At 43.2% G+C, this 17,990-nt stretch overlaps 1 protein-coding gene across 1 annotated transcript in view; it reads right to left on the bottom strand.

The window, feature by feature from the left end:
- Positions 1 to 216: 216 nt before the first annotated feature.
- The window catches only part of LOC138365060 (trichohyalin-like), a 73,021-nt gene continuing 55,247 nt past the window's right edge, over positions 217 to 17,990 (bottom strand). Inside the window, exon 6 of the mRNA XM_069325166.1 lies at positions 217 to 412. Within this exon, the coding sequence (XP_069181267.1) occupies positions 217 to 412 (196 nt within the window). The remainder of the gene's footprint in view (positions 413 to 17,990) is intronic.

Here is a 17,990-nt window from a genome sequence, read left to right as displayed (position 1 = left end):
TTCTCTGCACACTTTCCTCAAGTGCCCTTTCTTGTCACAAAAGTTGCATTAAGTAGTCCTTAAACTTGTAGTTGCCACTACTGTGATTGTACGTACAGTGTTTACATCCTTGTCTGGCCCATGTAGGACCATAATTTCTTGGGTAGTAGATTTCTTTACTTCGAAAGCCCTTTCCAGGTTCAAAATCTTCTCTAGCACTGTCCCTGAAGGCATCGGTTATAACTCCAAGTTTTCCGCCACCAAGATAGGGAGAAATATGATATTTTCTACTGCCATGAACAGCTGGTCCTGCATCCGGCAGTCAAACTGTGCTCCAAAATTGCAGGTGTTAGCCAATGCCTTCAACTCCACAAATAAATCCTCCAAGGATTCTGGCTGCTTTTTCGTCCTCTTTTGGAAATTCATCAAACTCCTGTGGTATGAAGGTTTCACTGTACAATGACATTTAAGCAGGGTAATCAGGTCTTCATAGATTTTCGTGTGGGGTAGCTCTGGAGCGCAGTCGTTACCAAGGACACTATATACTGCTGTACCCGGTGAAACTAAGAGTACCGCTTTCTTGTTTGCATCTTCCTTAATCCCACGGTACTGGGAGTTTGCTTCCAGCAGGTTAAGCCACATGTCCAACGAGATCTTGGTAGCATCAAGCGGCTAAAATTTCGTTGAGTGGGGCAGCCAAGGCTACGGTTGAACACAACTCACTGTTGTCTAAACTGTTCCGCCCGTCCACATGACATACTATGCTCTCTGCTGCTCCACACCTCGTCTTGTACACGGGCTCTCTGCCTTAGGTGTTAATCCTCGTCGCCACTGTTATATTTGGCTAGAAGAAAAATGAACATGTGATCCACATGGCGTTGATTCCAACAACAACAATGACGTCACCAGGTACAGATTTCATGACTTACTATTTACAATATTTATAAAACAAAAGAGCATCTGCTCCAAACATTATGCACCTAACCTATGTAGTACTTAATCCTTCAAGATACCTTAATCCTATCATGTGCATTCCAGTATTTTTTGTTTTTAATCCCATTAAGTAGAATTACAGTAGTATTAGCAAAGTATTAAGCTACTGACCCTAAGTAGGGTGGGAAAGTGACATACCAGAAAGTGTTATAATAATATGAAATAATTTTCCATGACGTAAATGCCATGACCTTTTTGCATTTTTAATACAAAATGTTACACTTTTGGTGGCTGTGATAAGTTCTTTTACGTCGATTTTGTTTAGGAAGAGAGGAACGAGCTTCAGATTCAAATCCTATTAACAAAACTGAATCAGTCATCAAAATAATCCCACACACACAAATACATTCACTTAGTTTTAAAACAATATATTTTAGATCTGTGAACACAGCCAGTTATTCATCAATCATGGCTAGGCAGCGAATAATTATGTTCAAAGCCTCAACCAACAAAATATGCACCCTTACCAAATAAACACCTTCCTCGCTCAAACGGCACAATTAGAGGAGTTCCAAGAACGTTTGGGTAAAATTATTCAATACCAAGAGCAAATAAGAACAAATCCATTATGCAGGTGTGCCTCACTCAATATTATACAACCTTCTATTTAATAGTTATCAGACAATTTATCCACATTCTCTGTTGATTCTGAAAAAGCAATACTTGAGGCTCCTGAGTTACCACTCCCCCAAACTTAAATGAATTGTGAAGCTAAACTAGAGGTAAAAAATTTAAATGAAAAAGGTGACATCACTAAATCTCCCAGTCCCTCTCCCTAGGGATAATGCTGACAAAGAGAAAGCTGTCTGTCACCCTTAATTAAGACTGAATGTTGTTAGTAGTGACTCAAACTCCAAGCTGAAGGCTTAAAAGGAGTCAGCAGTCTGATCAGGTATAGATAAGTCCAGCAATTGTAGTACAACATGTTTGACAGCTTCAGTAAACATACTTGAAGCTGTCAACCATGTTGTACTACAATTACTGGACTAATCTATACCTGATCAGACTGCTGACTCCTTTTAAGCCTTCAGCTGGGAGTTTGAGTCACTACTAACAACATTCAGTCTTAAGGGTGACATAACCACTGCTGAGTGGATGACGAAAGTAGTCATTCAACGAAACTGTCTGGTGATATACAAGATGAACTATCTCATATTACAATAAACCCATCCTGGTAGTTAAGAACATCACAGCAGGTCTTCGCTCTGTCATAGACAAACAACGTGCAAATGAGAAATTTATAGCCTTTTGCGAGCCACCAGGAACAGTAAATAATAGTAAATTGTTATTTTTATTTAGTAAATTAGTAAATAGTTAATCTATATAAATAAAAATGGAAATGTTCGTTTGTTCAAATCGCTAATCTCCGAAAGTTCTTTACCGATTGCTTTGAAATTTTCCACACAACGTTCTATTCGCATCCGAGCGGGTTTTTATATACATATTAAATATATGTTACGTCTATGATGGGAAAAAAACATGCTTTTATGAAAAACTGTATTTTTCATGTGAGGGAAATCTTTGAAACCACTTTACCGATTGATTTGAAATTTTGACATAACGTTGCATTCGAATAGGCACGTATTTTTTATATACCTACTTTATACATGCCTCACCTCTGACAGGAAAAAACATGCTGTTTTTGAAAAACAGCGCCATCTGTTGGACAGAAGAGCAACACATGCTTTAATCTTCAAAAGTTCTTCACCGATTGCTTTGAAATTCTGACACAACGTTCCATTCGAATATGCACATGTTTTTATATACCTACTGTCGGAAAACCCGACACCATTTAATAATATTAGATGCAATCGACAGGTAATATTTCTGCTGTGTTGTATAAACAAGTTACCCATAGAAAATGTAACTTGTAGTAGAATTTTCCATCAATAGAAAACGGGATATCATTGCCACGAAGTACTATAAATTCACCAACTATTCTGTTAGGAATTATTCTTAAATACATTAGTCTTTGGACTTTTAATATCATGGTTGAAGTGGCCTGTAAGTACCTCTTACGGTGTTGAGTGTGCTTTTAGTATAAAAATTAGTATTGGACATAAGCAGAGAGTCTCGAGACAATATACAGCTCATTTTAGGGACTACTTTCTCTCCCCTCTGTGTGATTAAGCCTGTGACACACACAGTCGAGCCAGCCTTTGAGGGAGGGTCGCGGGGTCGCACTCTACGATAAACGCCAATATTTTGGGGTTAATTAAGGCTACAGTGACAGATCGCAGATCTAGGGGAATCACAAAGTGTATAACCACCGCGAATAGGAAAGGAAAATACAGTGCTATCACTAGAACTTTGTGTTAAACAGTGAATTCACCAGACAGGCCGCGTGGGGAGGGCTACGAGGCTTTGTTTACATATTGGGTCCAGTGATCAGTGGAAACAGTAAATAGGTGAACTGTAACACAAGAGACACAACGATACACTGACTGACTCCAGAGCTTTGTGTTAGATAGAGAAGAACCGCCATCATCAAACTACAGGAAATTAGTGAATAACTTAATGAATCCCAACGTGGGAGGCATCGTCACCCAGCATCGTCCTTAGTCACCTGGTTGTGCGAGCGGGATTCTGACTGGTAGGTACCCCTCTCTGGTCAATTGTTCAAGTGTACAGAGTGAGGTAACATATTATCAAATTCTTGTTCAGTATATCATATATATTTAAAATCTCATAGTGGCTCATTTTGGATAGAGGTTGACATTTATGGGACCCTCGTAACACACGCACGCATGCACGCGCACGTACGTAAGCATGCACACACGCACGTGCACGCAAAACACACACACGCACACACACACACACACACACACACACACACACACACACACACACACACACACACACACACACACACACACACACACACACACACACACAAACGCTCAGTCAGGCTAGAAAGGATTAACACCTTTTGTGGAAAGGGAATAAGAACTCACTCATACTCCACCCCCTCTCTTACCCCCCCCCCCCATCTCACAAACCCGCTACACTCCCCCCCCTCTCTCACTTACCACTCTCTCTCTCCTTCTTTCCCGATCTCCCTCCTCCTCCTTATCTATCCTCTACCTTATCTACCCTGGTGTCCAGTTCACCCATCCTCTCAACTTCCCACGCCTCCCAAGACCTCCCAAAGCTCCCCCTCCCCACTCCCCCTATACACAAACGCCTCCGCACTCACACACCCCTTGCCTGACCACACACACACACACACACACACACACACACACACACACACACACACACACACACAAACACAGAAAGACAATACGAAAATGACATCGCAAGCAAGGCAAAGACTCAGCCTAAATTGCTGCATAGCCACATCACTAGAAAACAACAGTAAAGGAACAGGTTATGAAATTAAGTATAGGGGCAGAAGGATTCACTACAAACGACAAGGAAGTGTGTGAGGAACTGAATAAGAAATTCCAAGAGGTCTTCACCTTAGAGCAAGGAGAAATTCCCAGAGATAAGAGAGGGAATAGCTAATCAGGAACCACTGGAAGAGTTTGAGATTACCAGCGGGGAAGTAAGCAAGTGTTTACTAGAGTTGGATGTGACAAAGGCCCAGATGAAATCTCCCCTTGGATACTAAAGGAAGGAGCAGAAGAACTGTGCCTCCCACTCTCCATAGTGTATAACAAATCACTGGCAACAGGGGAACTGCCAGAAAATTGGAAAGCAGCTAACGTAGTCTCGATATACAAGAAGGGGATAGACAGGAGCCCTAAATTACAGGCCAGTGTCCCTAACCTGCATACCATGCAAGCTGATGGAGAAGATTGTGCGAAGAAAGCTAGTGGAGCACCTGGAGCAAAAGAACTTTGTAACACAGCATCAATATGGATTCAGGGATGGCAGGTCCTGCCTCACGGGTTACTTGAATTCTTCGACCAGGCAACAAAAATAAGGCAAAAAAGAGAAGGGTGGGCAGACTGCATATTTTTGGGTTGTCAGAAAGCCTTTGATACAGTGCCACACAAGAGGCTAGTGAAAAAGCTGGAGATGCAGGCTGGAGTGAAAGGGAAGGTACTCCGTTGGATACAGGAGTACCTAAGGAACAGGAGACAACGAGTCAGTGTGAGGGGTGAGGTCTCAGATTGGCGAGACGTTACGAGTGGAGTCCCGCAGGGGTCAGTCCTTGGACCTATATTGTTTCTGATATATGTAAATGATCTCCCAAAGGGTATAGAATCGTTTCCCTCAATGTTTGCCGATGATGCAAAAATTATGAGGAGGATTGAAACTGAGGACGATAGTAGGAGGCTACAAGATGACCTACACAGACTGAGTGAATAGTCCAACAAATGGCTGTTGAAGTTCAACCCGAGTAAATGCAAAATAATGAAACTAGGCAGTGGAAACAGGAGGCCAGACACAGGATACAGAATAGGAGATGAAGTACTTAATGAAACGAACAGAGAGAAACATCTAGGAGTTGATATCACACCAAACCTGTTCCTGAAGCCCACATAAAGAGAATAACGTCTGCGGCATAGGCGAGGCTGGCTAACATCAGAACAGCGTTCAGGAACCTGTGCTAGGAATCATTCAGAATCTTGTACACCACATATGTAAGACCAATCCTGGAGTATGCGGCCCCAGCATGGAGCCTATACCTTGTCAAGAACAAGACGAAGCTGGAAAAAGTCCAAAGGCATGCCACTAGACTAGTCCCAGAACTAAGAGGCATGATTTACGAGGAAAGGCTGCGGGAAATGCACCTTATGACACTGGAAGACAGAAGAGTAAGGGGAGACATGATCACAACCTACAAAATCCTCAGAGGAATCGACCGGGTAAACAAGGATAAACTATTCAACACTGGTGGGATGCGAACAAGGGGACACAGGTGGAAACTGAGTACTCACATGAGCCACAGAGATGTTAGAAGGAACTTTTTCAGTGTCAGAGTAGTTAACGGATGGAATGCATTAGGCAGTGATGTGGTGGAAGCTAACTCCATACACAGTTTTAAATGTAGATATGATAGAGCTCAGTAGGCTCAGGAATCTGTACACCAGTTGATTGACAATTGAGAGGCGGGACCAAACAGCCAAAGCTAAACCCCTGCAAGCACAAATAAGTGAGTACACACACACACACACACACACACACACACACACACAGGCACAGTACCCGAGCTGAGAGGTATGAGCTACGAGGAGAGACTACGGGAATTAAACCTCACTTCGTTGGAAGACAGAAGAGTTAGGGGGGACATGATCACCACATTCAAGATTCTGAAGGAAATTGATAGGTTAGATAAAGACAGTCTATTTAATACAAGGGGAACACGTACAAGGGGACACAGGTGGAAACTGAGTGCCCAAATGAGCCACATAGATATTAGAAAGAACTTTTTTAGTGTCAGAGTGGTGGACAAATGGAATGCATTAGGAAGAGATGTGGTGGAGGCTGACTCCATACACAGTTTCAAGTGTAGATATGAAAGAGCCCAATAGGCTCAGGAACCTGTACACCTGTTGATTGACGGTTGAGAGGCGGGACCAAAGAGCCAGAGCTCAACCCCCGCAAACACAATTAGGTGAGTACACACACACACACACACACACACACACACACATCCACAGAGATATTAGAAAGAACTTTTTTAGTGTCAGAGTGGTTGACAAATGGAATGCATTAGGAAGTGATGTGGTGGAGGCTGACTCCATACACAGTTTCAAGTGTAGATATGATAGAGCCCAATAGGCTCAGGAATCTGTACACCTGTTGATTGACGGTTGAGAGGCGGGACCAAAGCGCCAGAGCTCAACCCCCGTAAACACAACTAGGTGAGTACACACACAAAAAACACGCACTCTCTCATCCCTTTCTCTTATCCCACTCTCTCACCCCTCTCTCTCACCCCTCTCTCGCTCACCCCTCCCACTCATCCCTCTCTCTCACCCCTCTCTCTCACCCCACTCTCACCCCCTCTCTCTCACCCCATTCCTACCCCTCTCTCCCACAATCTCTCTCTCACTCTCTCTCTCTCTCTCTCTCTCTCTCTCTCTCTCTCTCTCTCTCTCTCTCTCTCTCTCTCTCTCTCTCTCTCTCTCTCACTCTCTCTCTCTCTCTCTCTCTCTCTCTCTCTCTCTCTCTCTCTCTCTCTCTCTCTCTCTCTCTCTCTCTCTCTCTCTCTCTCTCTCTCCTCTCTCTCTCTCTCTCTCTCTCTCTCTCTCTCTCTCTCTCTCTCTCTCTCTCTCTCTCTCTCTCTCTCTCTCTCTCTCTCTCTCTCTCTCTCTCTCTTTCTCTCTCTCTCTCTCCATCTCTTTATCTCTCCCTCTATCTCTCTCTCTCTTTCTCTCTCTCTCTCTCTCTCTCTCTCTCTCTCTCTCTCTCTCTCTCTCTCTCTCTCTCTCTCTCTCTCTCTCTCTCTCTCTCTCTCTCTCTCTCCCTCTATCTCTCTCCCTCTCTCTCTCTCTCTCTCTCTCTCTCTCTCTCTCTCTCTCTCTCTCTCTCTCTCTCTCTCTCTCTCTCTCTCTCTCTCTCTCTCTCTCTCTCTCTCCCTCTATCTCTCTCTCTCTTTCTTTCTCTCTCTCTCTCTCTCTCTCTCTCTCTCTCTCTCTCTCTCTCTCTCTCTCTCTCTCTCTCTCTCTCTCTCTCTCTCTCTCCTCTCTCTCTCTCTCTCTCCATCTCTTATCTCTCCCTCTATCTCTCTCTCTCTTTCTCTCTCTCTTTCTCTCTCTCTCTCTCTCTCTCTCTCTCTCTCTCTCTCTCTCTCTCCCTCTATCTCTCTCCCTCTCTCTCTCTCTCTCTCTCTCTCTCTCTCTCTCTCTCTCCTCTCTCTCTCTCTCTCTCTCTCTCTCTCACTCTCTCTCTCTCTCTCTCTCTCTTTCTCTCTCTCTCTCTTTCTCTCTCTCTCTCTTTCTCTCTCTCTCTCTCTCCCCCCCCCCCTGCTCTACCATTCTGACAAATCCTTTCACAGCACAACTAGGAACAGGGGCAAGCATGACAGCCAGAGGAAACAGGGGAAACCGGGAAAAGTCAAGGTGACGAAATGAAGGAAATGTTCGCCCAGTTTCTGGAGGACATCAAGAGTGAGATGCAGGAGATGATGCAGGAAATGAGGAATGAAATAAGCAACCTATAAAGAGAGCTGACAGCAGCAAAGGAGATCAGAGCCCTCAAAGAGAACAGCACCGATGCTGAGACTCAGATAACCATCCAGGGAGAAGATGGTAATAGTATTTTGGAAGAGAATGCCACAATAAAAGCAATATTTGCAGAAATGCTAAAAAAAATAACTCCGAAGTAATGTCTGCAGTGATGGAGGTAGCCATGAAAGCAGCTACCTCACAGGAAGCGGCATGCTCCACTAGCCAGCTGCTGGAAAGGAAAAGATCAGCTGTAGATATTAAAGAGAAGGAAGGCTCCAATAGAACAGAGTGGAATGATAAGGACAAAGCAACAGTGTATGAAATACTGAAGGCACTAGACATGGAAAGGGCTGAGCATAGCATTAAGAAGGTTTTCAGGCTAGGCTGGTACAACAAAGACCAAGACCGTGTGTTAAAGATAGTGTTTGCAAACGAGAACACAAAGGAGAAGATTTTAACAAGGAAGAGCTACCTGCAAAATGTGGGAGAATTCCAAAAATGTATTCCTCCAGAGGAACATGACGAGGGAGGAGAGAGTCATGGCAGCAGAAGGAAGGAAGAAGCGCAGGGTGAGAGGGGAAAAGCAAGAAAGTACAGCTCCCAACACAACATCCCCAGAGCGAGGGAGGAACCCACAACCAGCTACACAGTAACATCAGTTCTATTATGTTATGAGGAAAGAGAGAGAAGGAAGAGGTGGTGGTGGTGTAGCTCTGCTGGTAAGAAAAGGTTGGGATTTTGAGATGGTTATTAAGGGCTGTGAAGGTTTCAGTGACTACATAACAGGCACCATAACAACTGGAGGGCAAAAAATTATAGTCGTAGTCATATATAATCCACCATCAAATGACAGAAGACCCTGATAGGAATATGATAGAAACAACATGGCCACCATTAACATAATAGAGAGAGCAGCTTCTGTTACTAGCAGGAATGTATCTGGACTACTAATCATGAGAGACTTCAACCATGGGAAGATAGATTGGGAGAACTGAGAACCGCATGGAGGACCAGATACATGGAGAGCTAAGCTTCTGGACGTGGCAACAAGAAACTTTCTAAGCCAGCACATCAAGGAACCAACAAGAACGAGAGGAGAAGATGAACCAGCAATGCTTGATTAAATATTTACCCTAAATGAGTGGGATATAAGGGAAGTTAACATGGAAGTTCCCTAGGGAATGAGTGATCACAGTGTATTGAACTCTGAGTACTTGGTAGAGCTAATAATTATCCCCCCCACCCCCCAAAAAAAATAACTAGGAAACAAAAGCCTGGCATAACGAAAGGGAAATTATGAACAGATGAGAAGTTTCCTAAGCGAAATACCTTGGGACACAGACCTCAGAGCTAAGTTTGTACAAGATATGATAGACTATGTCACCCAAAAGTGTCAGGAGGCAGTAAACAGGTTCATCCCGGCCCAAAGGGAAAACCCGAGAAGCAACAGAAGAATCCATGGTATAATAGGGCATTTATGGAAGCAAAGAAACTGAACAAAAGGCCGTGGAGGAACTTTCGGAATAACAGAACACCAGAAAGCAGAGAGAGATACCAGAGAACCAGGAATGAGTATGTCAGGGTGAGAAGAGAAGCAGAGACAAGGTATGAAAATGATATAGCAAGCAAAGCCAAGACCGAACCAAAGCTACTCCACAGTCACATCAGAAGGAAAACAACAGTGAAAGAACAGGTATTGAAACTTAGAACAGGCGAGGACAGGAATACAGAGAATTACAAAGAGTTGTGTGAAGAACTCAACAAGAGGTTCCAGGAGGTCTTCACAATAGAACAAGTTGAGGTCACTGTGCTAGGAGAAAGGGAAGTAAACCAGGCAGCCTTGGAAGGGTTCGAAATTATGAGAGAAAAGATCAAGAGATACCTGCTGGATCTGGATGTTAGAAAGGCTGTTGGTCCAGACGATATCTTGCCATGGGTACTGAAAGAGTGTGCAGAGGCACTTTGCTTGCCACTCTCCATAGTGTATAGTAGGTCACTGGAGACAGGAGACCTACTTGAAATATGGAAGACGGCGAATGTGGTCCCAATATACAAAAAGGGCGACAGGCAAGAAGCACTGAACTACAGGCCAGTGTCATTGACTTGTATACCGTGCAAGGTGATGGAGAAGATCGTGAGAAAAAACCAGGTAACACATCTGGAGAGAAGGGACTTCATGACAAATCGCCAACATGAGTTCAGGGAGGGTAAATCTTGCCTGACTGGCTTAGTAGAATTCTACGACCTAGTGACAAAGATTAAGCAAGAAAGAGAAGGCTGGGCGGACTACATTTTCTTGGATTGTCGGAAAGCTTTTGACACTGTTCCGCATAAGAGGCTGGTCCATAAGCTGGAGAGACAGGCAGGTGTAGCTGGAAAGGTGCTCCAGTGGGTAAGGGAGTACCTAAGCAATAGTAAGCAGAGAGTTAGGGTGAGGAGTGAGACCTCAGATTGGAGTGAAGTCACAAGTGGAGTCCCCACAGGGCTCTGTACTCGGTCCTATCTTGCTTCTGATATATGTAAATGATCTCCCGGAGGGTATAGATTCATTTCTCTCAATGTTTGCGGACAATGCCAAAATTATGAGAAGGATTAAGACAGAGGAGGACTGCTTGAGGCTTTAAGAAGACCTAGACAAGCTGAAGGAATGGTCGAACAAATGGTTGTTGGAGTTTAACCCAAGCAAATGTAATGTAATGAAGATAGGTGTAGGGAGCAGGAGGCCAGACACAAGATATCATCTGGAGATGAAATTCTTCAAGAGTCAGAGAAAGAAAAAGACTTGGGGGTTCATATCACGTCCGACCTGTCTCCTGCAGCCCATATCAAGAGGATAACATCAGCGGCATATGCCATGCTGGCCAACATAAGAACGGCATTCAGAAACTTGTGTAAGGAATCATTCAGAACTTTGTATACCACATATGTCAGGCCAATCCTGGAGTATGCAGCCCCAGCATGGAGTCCATATCTAGTCAAGGATAAGACTAAACTGGAAAAGGTTCAAAGGTTTACCACCAGACTGGTACCCGAGCTGAGAGGTATGAGCTACGAGGAGAGACTACGGGAATTAAACCTCACTTCGCTGGAAGACCGAAGAGTTAGGAGGGACATGATCACCACATTCAAGATTCTCAAGGGAATTGATAGGGTAGATAAAGACAAGCTATTTAACACAAAGGGCACACACACTAGGGGACACACGTGGAAACTGAGTGCCCAAATGAGTTACAGAGATATTAGAAAGAACTTTTTTAGTGTCAGGGTGGTTGATAAATGGAATGCATTAGGAAGAGATGTGGTGGAGGCTGATTCCATACACAGTTTCAAGTGTAGATATGATAGAGCCCAATAGGCTCAGGAACCTGTACACATGTTGATTGACTGTTGTGAGGCGGGACCAAACAGCCAGAGCTCAACCCCCGCAAGCACAATTAGGTGAGTACACACACACACACACACACACACACACACACACACACACACACACACACACACACACACACACACACACACACACATGAGCCCAAATGAGCCACAGAGATATTAGAAAGAACTTTTTTAGTGTCAGAGTGGTTGACAAATGGAATGCATTAGGAAGTGATGTGGTGGAGGCTGACTCCATACACAGTTTCAAGTGTAGATATGATAGAGCCCAATAGGCTCCTGTAATCTGTACACACTACACAAGCACACGCACACATGCACACCCACCACAGTGTAACACCCCACACACACACTTCCCCCCCCCCCCTTCACACCCACATTCCACCCCTACACCTCCTCTCCTCCCCCGCCCCGCTTCCCCCCCACACACACACACTATCCCTTGTCACCCCTATACTATCCTCTTCTTTATCTTCCTCCTCTCTCTTCACTTCTCTGATCCTTGTAGACTAACACTAACTCTAGGGAACAAAAAGGGGTCAAGCATGATCGTAGGAAAACAGAACACAAGTTGGAGGAGAGCAACAGGCCGAATCATACATGGAGATGACTACTAGTGCATGGAGGAAAATCAATGGGGGACTAGAAATACATGAGGGAAATCATAAGTTAACTGCAGATGAAACTAAGTCAGCACGAAAAAACTAAAAACAAGCCCTCCTCCGACATTGGCCAAGACAACCAACCCCCATGTAGCAGGGGATGTAGCAATAGCAGGGACCCCTACAATGGGGCTACCTTTGCTGAAATGTTGAGGAAGTGCCCAGAAGCCATGTCCACAGTCAAGGAAGTTGAAATGAAAGCCGTAACTTCACAGGAAGCAACTAGATACAGGAGCCATCTAATAGAAAGGAAAAGAGCTGTAGTTGTGGTAGGTATTAAAAAAACAAGAAGGTTACAAGCAGGAAGAGTGGAGGACTAAGGACAAACCTGCAGTGTCAGGGATACAAACTGAGATAAGAATGGAAGCGGTTAAACCAGACATAGAAAAGTTTTCCGGATTGCAGTACAAAAAAAAAAAAATATTGATAAAGTTAGTATTCAGGATCGTGGACATCAAAGAGGACATCCTAGTAAAAAACAGCAAACTGAAAAAAAAAGAATTACAGAAAGGTATTCCTTCAGAGGGACATGACCAGGGACGAGATAATACAGGCAGCAGATGCAAGGAAAGTGCACAGGTTGAGGGAAGGAGCCAGGAAACCTCAGCCTCCAACCCAGCAATCCTAGAGGGAAAGTCGGAACCCCAATTCAGGAACCCCAGAGGGGGACTGCAACACCCCAACCCACCACCCCATAGGAGCCCCTTCCCCCCACCCCTAGCACAAATCCTCCCTTGCCTCTACACAATGCCCACCATACCACCCAAATCCTCCCTCCCCTCTTACCCCGAGTACCCCTGCCTTCTCATTCCCTGGTCTTCTTCCGGCCCCAAGGAAGACCAAGCAAGATCTAAGCCCTCCATTCCCCACCCTGCCTCCGCCTAAACCCCTGTTAACTACACCACAGTAGGGCAAGCCCTCACCCTAAGCACTCCCTGCCCCCCCCCCCCCCCAACCTTCAGCACTCCCAGCCCTTCCAACCCCAGGACTTCTTCCTGTTCCAAACAGGCCTGGGCTAGATCTAAGCCCTAAGCCCCATCTCCCCTCCCCCCCATTCCCTGGTAACAACCCCACAGGAGGATGAGCCTACCCAAGTAGCAATGCCCATGGAACAGCTTCCTACACTAGTGGAGAAGGTGGGTGAAACTGGATATAGGAAAGTGAGCTCCAGGGTAATGTTCTCAAACATTGATGGGATTACCAATAAAGCAAGTGAACTGGCAGAAAGGGCACAGAAAGAAAACCCAGATGTAATAGGACTCACAAATGTGTCAGGAGTCATAACAAATGCTATATTTCCAAAGGACTACTATATAGCAAGGAAAGGGAGAAGAGAAGGAGGAGTGGCCCCTGCTGATAAGGAAGGACTGGAGTTTTGAAGAGATGGAAATTCCGGGCTGTTACGAATTCAGAGACTATATAACAGGAACTATGACAATGGGTGGACCTAAGATAATAGTGGCAGTCATTTACAACCCTCCACTAAATGACAGAAGACCCAGATAGGAATTCGATAGGAACAACATGGCATCCAATAATATAATTGAGAGAGTAGCTTCAGTTGCCTGCAGGAATTTATCCAGACTCTTAATCATGGGCGATTTCAACCAAGAAATGATAGACTGTGAAAATGTCGACCAATGGGGAAGTGCAGATACATGGAAAGATAAACTCTTGGAAGTGGCAACAAGGAACTTTCTGAGCCAACATGTCAAGGTACCCAAAAGAATCAGAGCCAATGACGAACCAACTAGACTCGACCCGATATTCACCTTGAATGAGTCAGAAATAAGGGAAGACATATAATTTTATATACTATATAATTTTTCTCTTCTTTAGATAATGTACGGCTCGCATAAGCTATTGCGTGATCTCTGAAACCTTCTGTTGGAAGTAATGCAGCAGCTAAGCCTATGTCACTAGCATCTGTAACCAACGTAAAAGGTTTAGAAAATCAGGATTCCTAAGGACAGGTGACAATATCAATGCTGTTTTGAGCTTTTCGAATGACTGTTCTTGGGCTTCTTCCCAAACAAAGGGTTCATCTTTTTTTTTTGCAACTTGTAAAGTGGAGCGGCTATAATAGAGAATCCAGAAATAAATGAACGATAAAATCCTACAAGACCTGTGAACTGTCTTATATCCTTTCCAGTACGAAGTGTTGGAAAACCAGGGGCAGGAATAATTTTTGCTTCATTCACTATAATGCCTGCAGGTATAACTGTATGACCTAGGAAATTAATCTTCTCCTTTAAAAAATAGCACTTTGAGAGTTTTATTTTTAAATTTGCTTCTGTGAGCTTTGCAAATACTTTCTCAGGGTTCTGGAAGTGAGTTTGAACATGTTGCGACATGATTATGAGATCATCGAGATACACTAAAAGAATATTTCTTATCAATCTACGAAAATGGTTCGTCATGAGCCTAGAGAAGGTTATTGGACTGCTTCGCAAACCAAATGACATTCTTTTCAAATGAAACCCACTGGGAGTACTAAAGGCTGTCATCTATTTACTTTCCTCATCAAGGAGGATTTGCCAGACTCTCTGAAACAAATTTACTGTTGAGAATGCTTTGTTTCAATCTATACTTTACAACAAATCATTTGAGACTGGAAGTGGGGAAACGATCAGGTATAGTTACTCTGTTAAGCTTCCGATAATCGATTACAGGTCTCCATGTCCCATCTCGCTTTGGTACAAGAATCATTGGAGCATTCCATGGCGAATTACTCGACTCAATTAGATCACTTTGTAACATTTCCTCTATGAGTCTACCAGTTTCTGTCCTCTGAGAATGGGATAGATGGTAAGCTGGTACATAAATTGGAATAGTTCCTTGCTCAAGGGGGATTTTAAGCATAATAAGAGAAGCGAGACCTAACTTTTCTCCTGGAAGAGCAACAAGAGCTTTATTCCTGTTCCAACGCAACGCATGTGCATTGCTGAGCCACAGCAACCTTTTCCTGTCTCCCAATCCTCCCCACTATTCCCCCCCCTTCCCCATCCCCTTGTCCTCCCAACCATTCCTCACTCCCCATAACTTTGTCCTCCCCACCATCCCCCACTCTACCGTCCCCTCGTCCTTCTAACCATTCCCCACTCCACCGTCCCCTCGTCCTCCTTACCATCTCCCACTCCTCCGTCACCTCGACCTCCCTACCATTCTCTCTCCCCCGTCCCCTTGTCCCCCCAACCATCCCCAACTCCCCTGTCCCCATGTCCTCCCCACCATTGCCCGTTCCCCTGTCCCCTCGTCCCCACCATCCCTAACTCCACAGTCTCCTCGTCCTCCCCAACATTACCCCCTCCCTTGTCCTTTCGTCCTCCCCAACATCCCCCCCTCCCATCCCCTTGTCTTCCCCTCCATTCCCACTCCCTCGTCCGATGCATTCCCAAATGATCTGATGTGAACATCAGAAAATTGGGAACATCAAATGATCTGATATTCTCATCACTGAAATATAAGAAAAACAGTTTAAAAAACGAAATGGAAAATGATGAAAAAATTATAAACAAACTATACTCACAAAATGAACGTTATGTTAAACATCACAGTTCCATTCCGACACAATGTCACACAAAATAATTAAATCAAAACAAAAATAAATCGAAATCTAAGAAAATTAAATTTATCAATGAAATCAGAAACCTTGAAATGGAATCGTAACATTTTTAGTATAGTATGTCTTGCTCTTACATGCAACAGATGACGCTGTTAAAAAAAAAAGTTTTTACCTGTCACAGGTGTGGCATCTATAGTTATACTCACGAAATGAGCAATATGGTAAACAACACAGCTCAATTCCAACACAATGTAACACAAAATACTTAAATCAAAATGAATATAAATCGAAATCTAGGAAAATTCAATTTGTCTAAGCAATCAGAAACATTTAAATGGAATTGTAACATAATTAGTATAACGTGTGTTGCTCTTACATGCAACAGATGTAAGAGCATGTGTTTACCAGATGTATGGTATGTGTTTCTTAAAAAAAAATAATTACCTGTCACAAGTGTAGCATCTATACTTATACTTATGAAGTGAACAGTATTGAAAACAACACAGCTCAATTCCAACGCCATGTTACATAAAATAAATATATCAAAATGTAAAATAAATCGATATCTATGAAAATTCCATTTATCAATGCAATCGGAAACATTCAAATGGAATTGTAACATATTTAGGATAACGTGTGTTGCTATTACATGCAATAGATAGCGCTGTTTGTCAAAAAAGCGTGTTTTTACCAGCCACAGGTGTGGGAATTATATAGTAGGTATACAAAAACATGCATGTATTCAAATGAAATGTTGTGTAAAATTTTCAAAGCAATTGGTGAAGAACTTTCGGAAATTACAGAGTGTGTTGCTCTTATGCCCAACAAATGGTGCTATTTAAATAAAAAAGTTTTTCCCTGTCACAGGTGAGGCCTGTATATATTAAGTGTATTAAAACATGCGCCTATTTGAATGCAACGATGTGTCAAAATTTCAAAGCAATCAGTAAAGAGGTTTCGAAGATTTACCTCACATGAAAAACACATGAATTTTTCAGAAAAAAACAGTTTTTTTCTGGTCAAAGACCTGACATCTATATGGTATGTTTAAAAACCCGCTCGAATACAAATGGAATGTTGTGTGAAAATTTCAAAGCAATCAGTGAAGAACTTTTGGAGATTAGCGATTTTGAACAAACGAACATTTCCATTTTTATTTATACACTAGCTGAGCCACGCATTGCTGTGGCTCAGTAATGCATGTGCGTGTCTGAGCCCCAACAACCTTTCCCTTGTCTCCCTGTCCTCCCCACAATTACCCCTCTTCAGTCCTCTCTTTCTCCCTGCCATTTCCTCCCTCCCCCATCCCTGTGTCCCCCACTCCCCCATCCCTCCATCCCTGAGTCCTCCCCACCATCCCCCATCCCCTCATCCTCCCTATCATTCCCCCCTCCCCAGTTCCCTCGTCCTCTGCACCATCCCCCATTTACCTGTTCCCCTTGTCCTTCACACCATTCTTCATTCCCCTATCTCCTCGTCCCCACCATCCCTAACTCCCCCGTCCCCTCGTTTTCCCCACCATTACCCCCTCCTCTGTCCCATCGTTCTCAATACTTTCCCCACTTCCGTCCCCTTGTCCTCCCCACCATTCCCAACTCCCTCATCCGATGTATTCACATGTGATCTGATGTTCCCATCAGAAAAATGGGAACATCAAATAATCTGATGTTCCCATCACTGATATATAAGAAAAACAATTAAAAAATGGAATGAAAAACAATGAAAAATTAAAAAATAAACTACACTCATGAAATGAACAGTATGGTAAACAACAAAGCTCAATTACTCAATTTCATCGCAATGTCTCACAAAATAATTAAATCAACAGGAAAATAATTTGATATATATGAAAATTCAATTTATCAATGAAATTTGAAACATTGAAATAGAATCGTAACATATTTAGTATAGCTTGAGTTGCTCTTACTTGCAACAGATGGCACTGTTTAAAAAAAAAATGCATATTTTTTCCTGTCACAGGTGTGGCATCTATACTTATACTCACAAAATGAATGGTATGGAAAACAACATAGCTCAATTCCAATGCAATGTCGCACAAAATTATTAAATCAAAATTAAAATAAATCAAAATCTGTGAAAATTCAATTTATCAATGCAATCGGAAAAATGAAATGGAATCGTAACATATTTAGAATATTGTGTGTGACTCTTACGTGCAACAGATGGCACTATTTCTTAAAAAAATAGAATATTTTTACCTGTCACAGGTGTGGCATTTATACGTATATTTATGAAATGAACGGTATGGTAAACAACACA

The sequence above is a fragment of the Procambarus clarkii genome, chromosome 15, assembly GCF_040958095.1.
Source record: "Procambarus clarkii isolate CNS0578487 chromosome 15, FALCON_Pclarkii_2.0, whole genome shotgun sequence".
NCBI classification, from domain to species: Eukaryota; Metazoa; Arthropoda; class Malacostraca; order Decapoda; family Cambaridae; genus Procambarus; species Procambarus clarkii.
The sequence above is the reverse complement of the archived record's forward strand: the minus strand, read 5'-3'. Positions and strand labels throughout refer to the sequence as shown.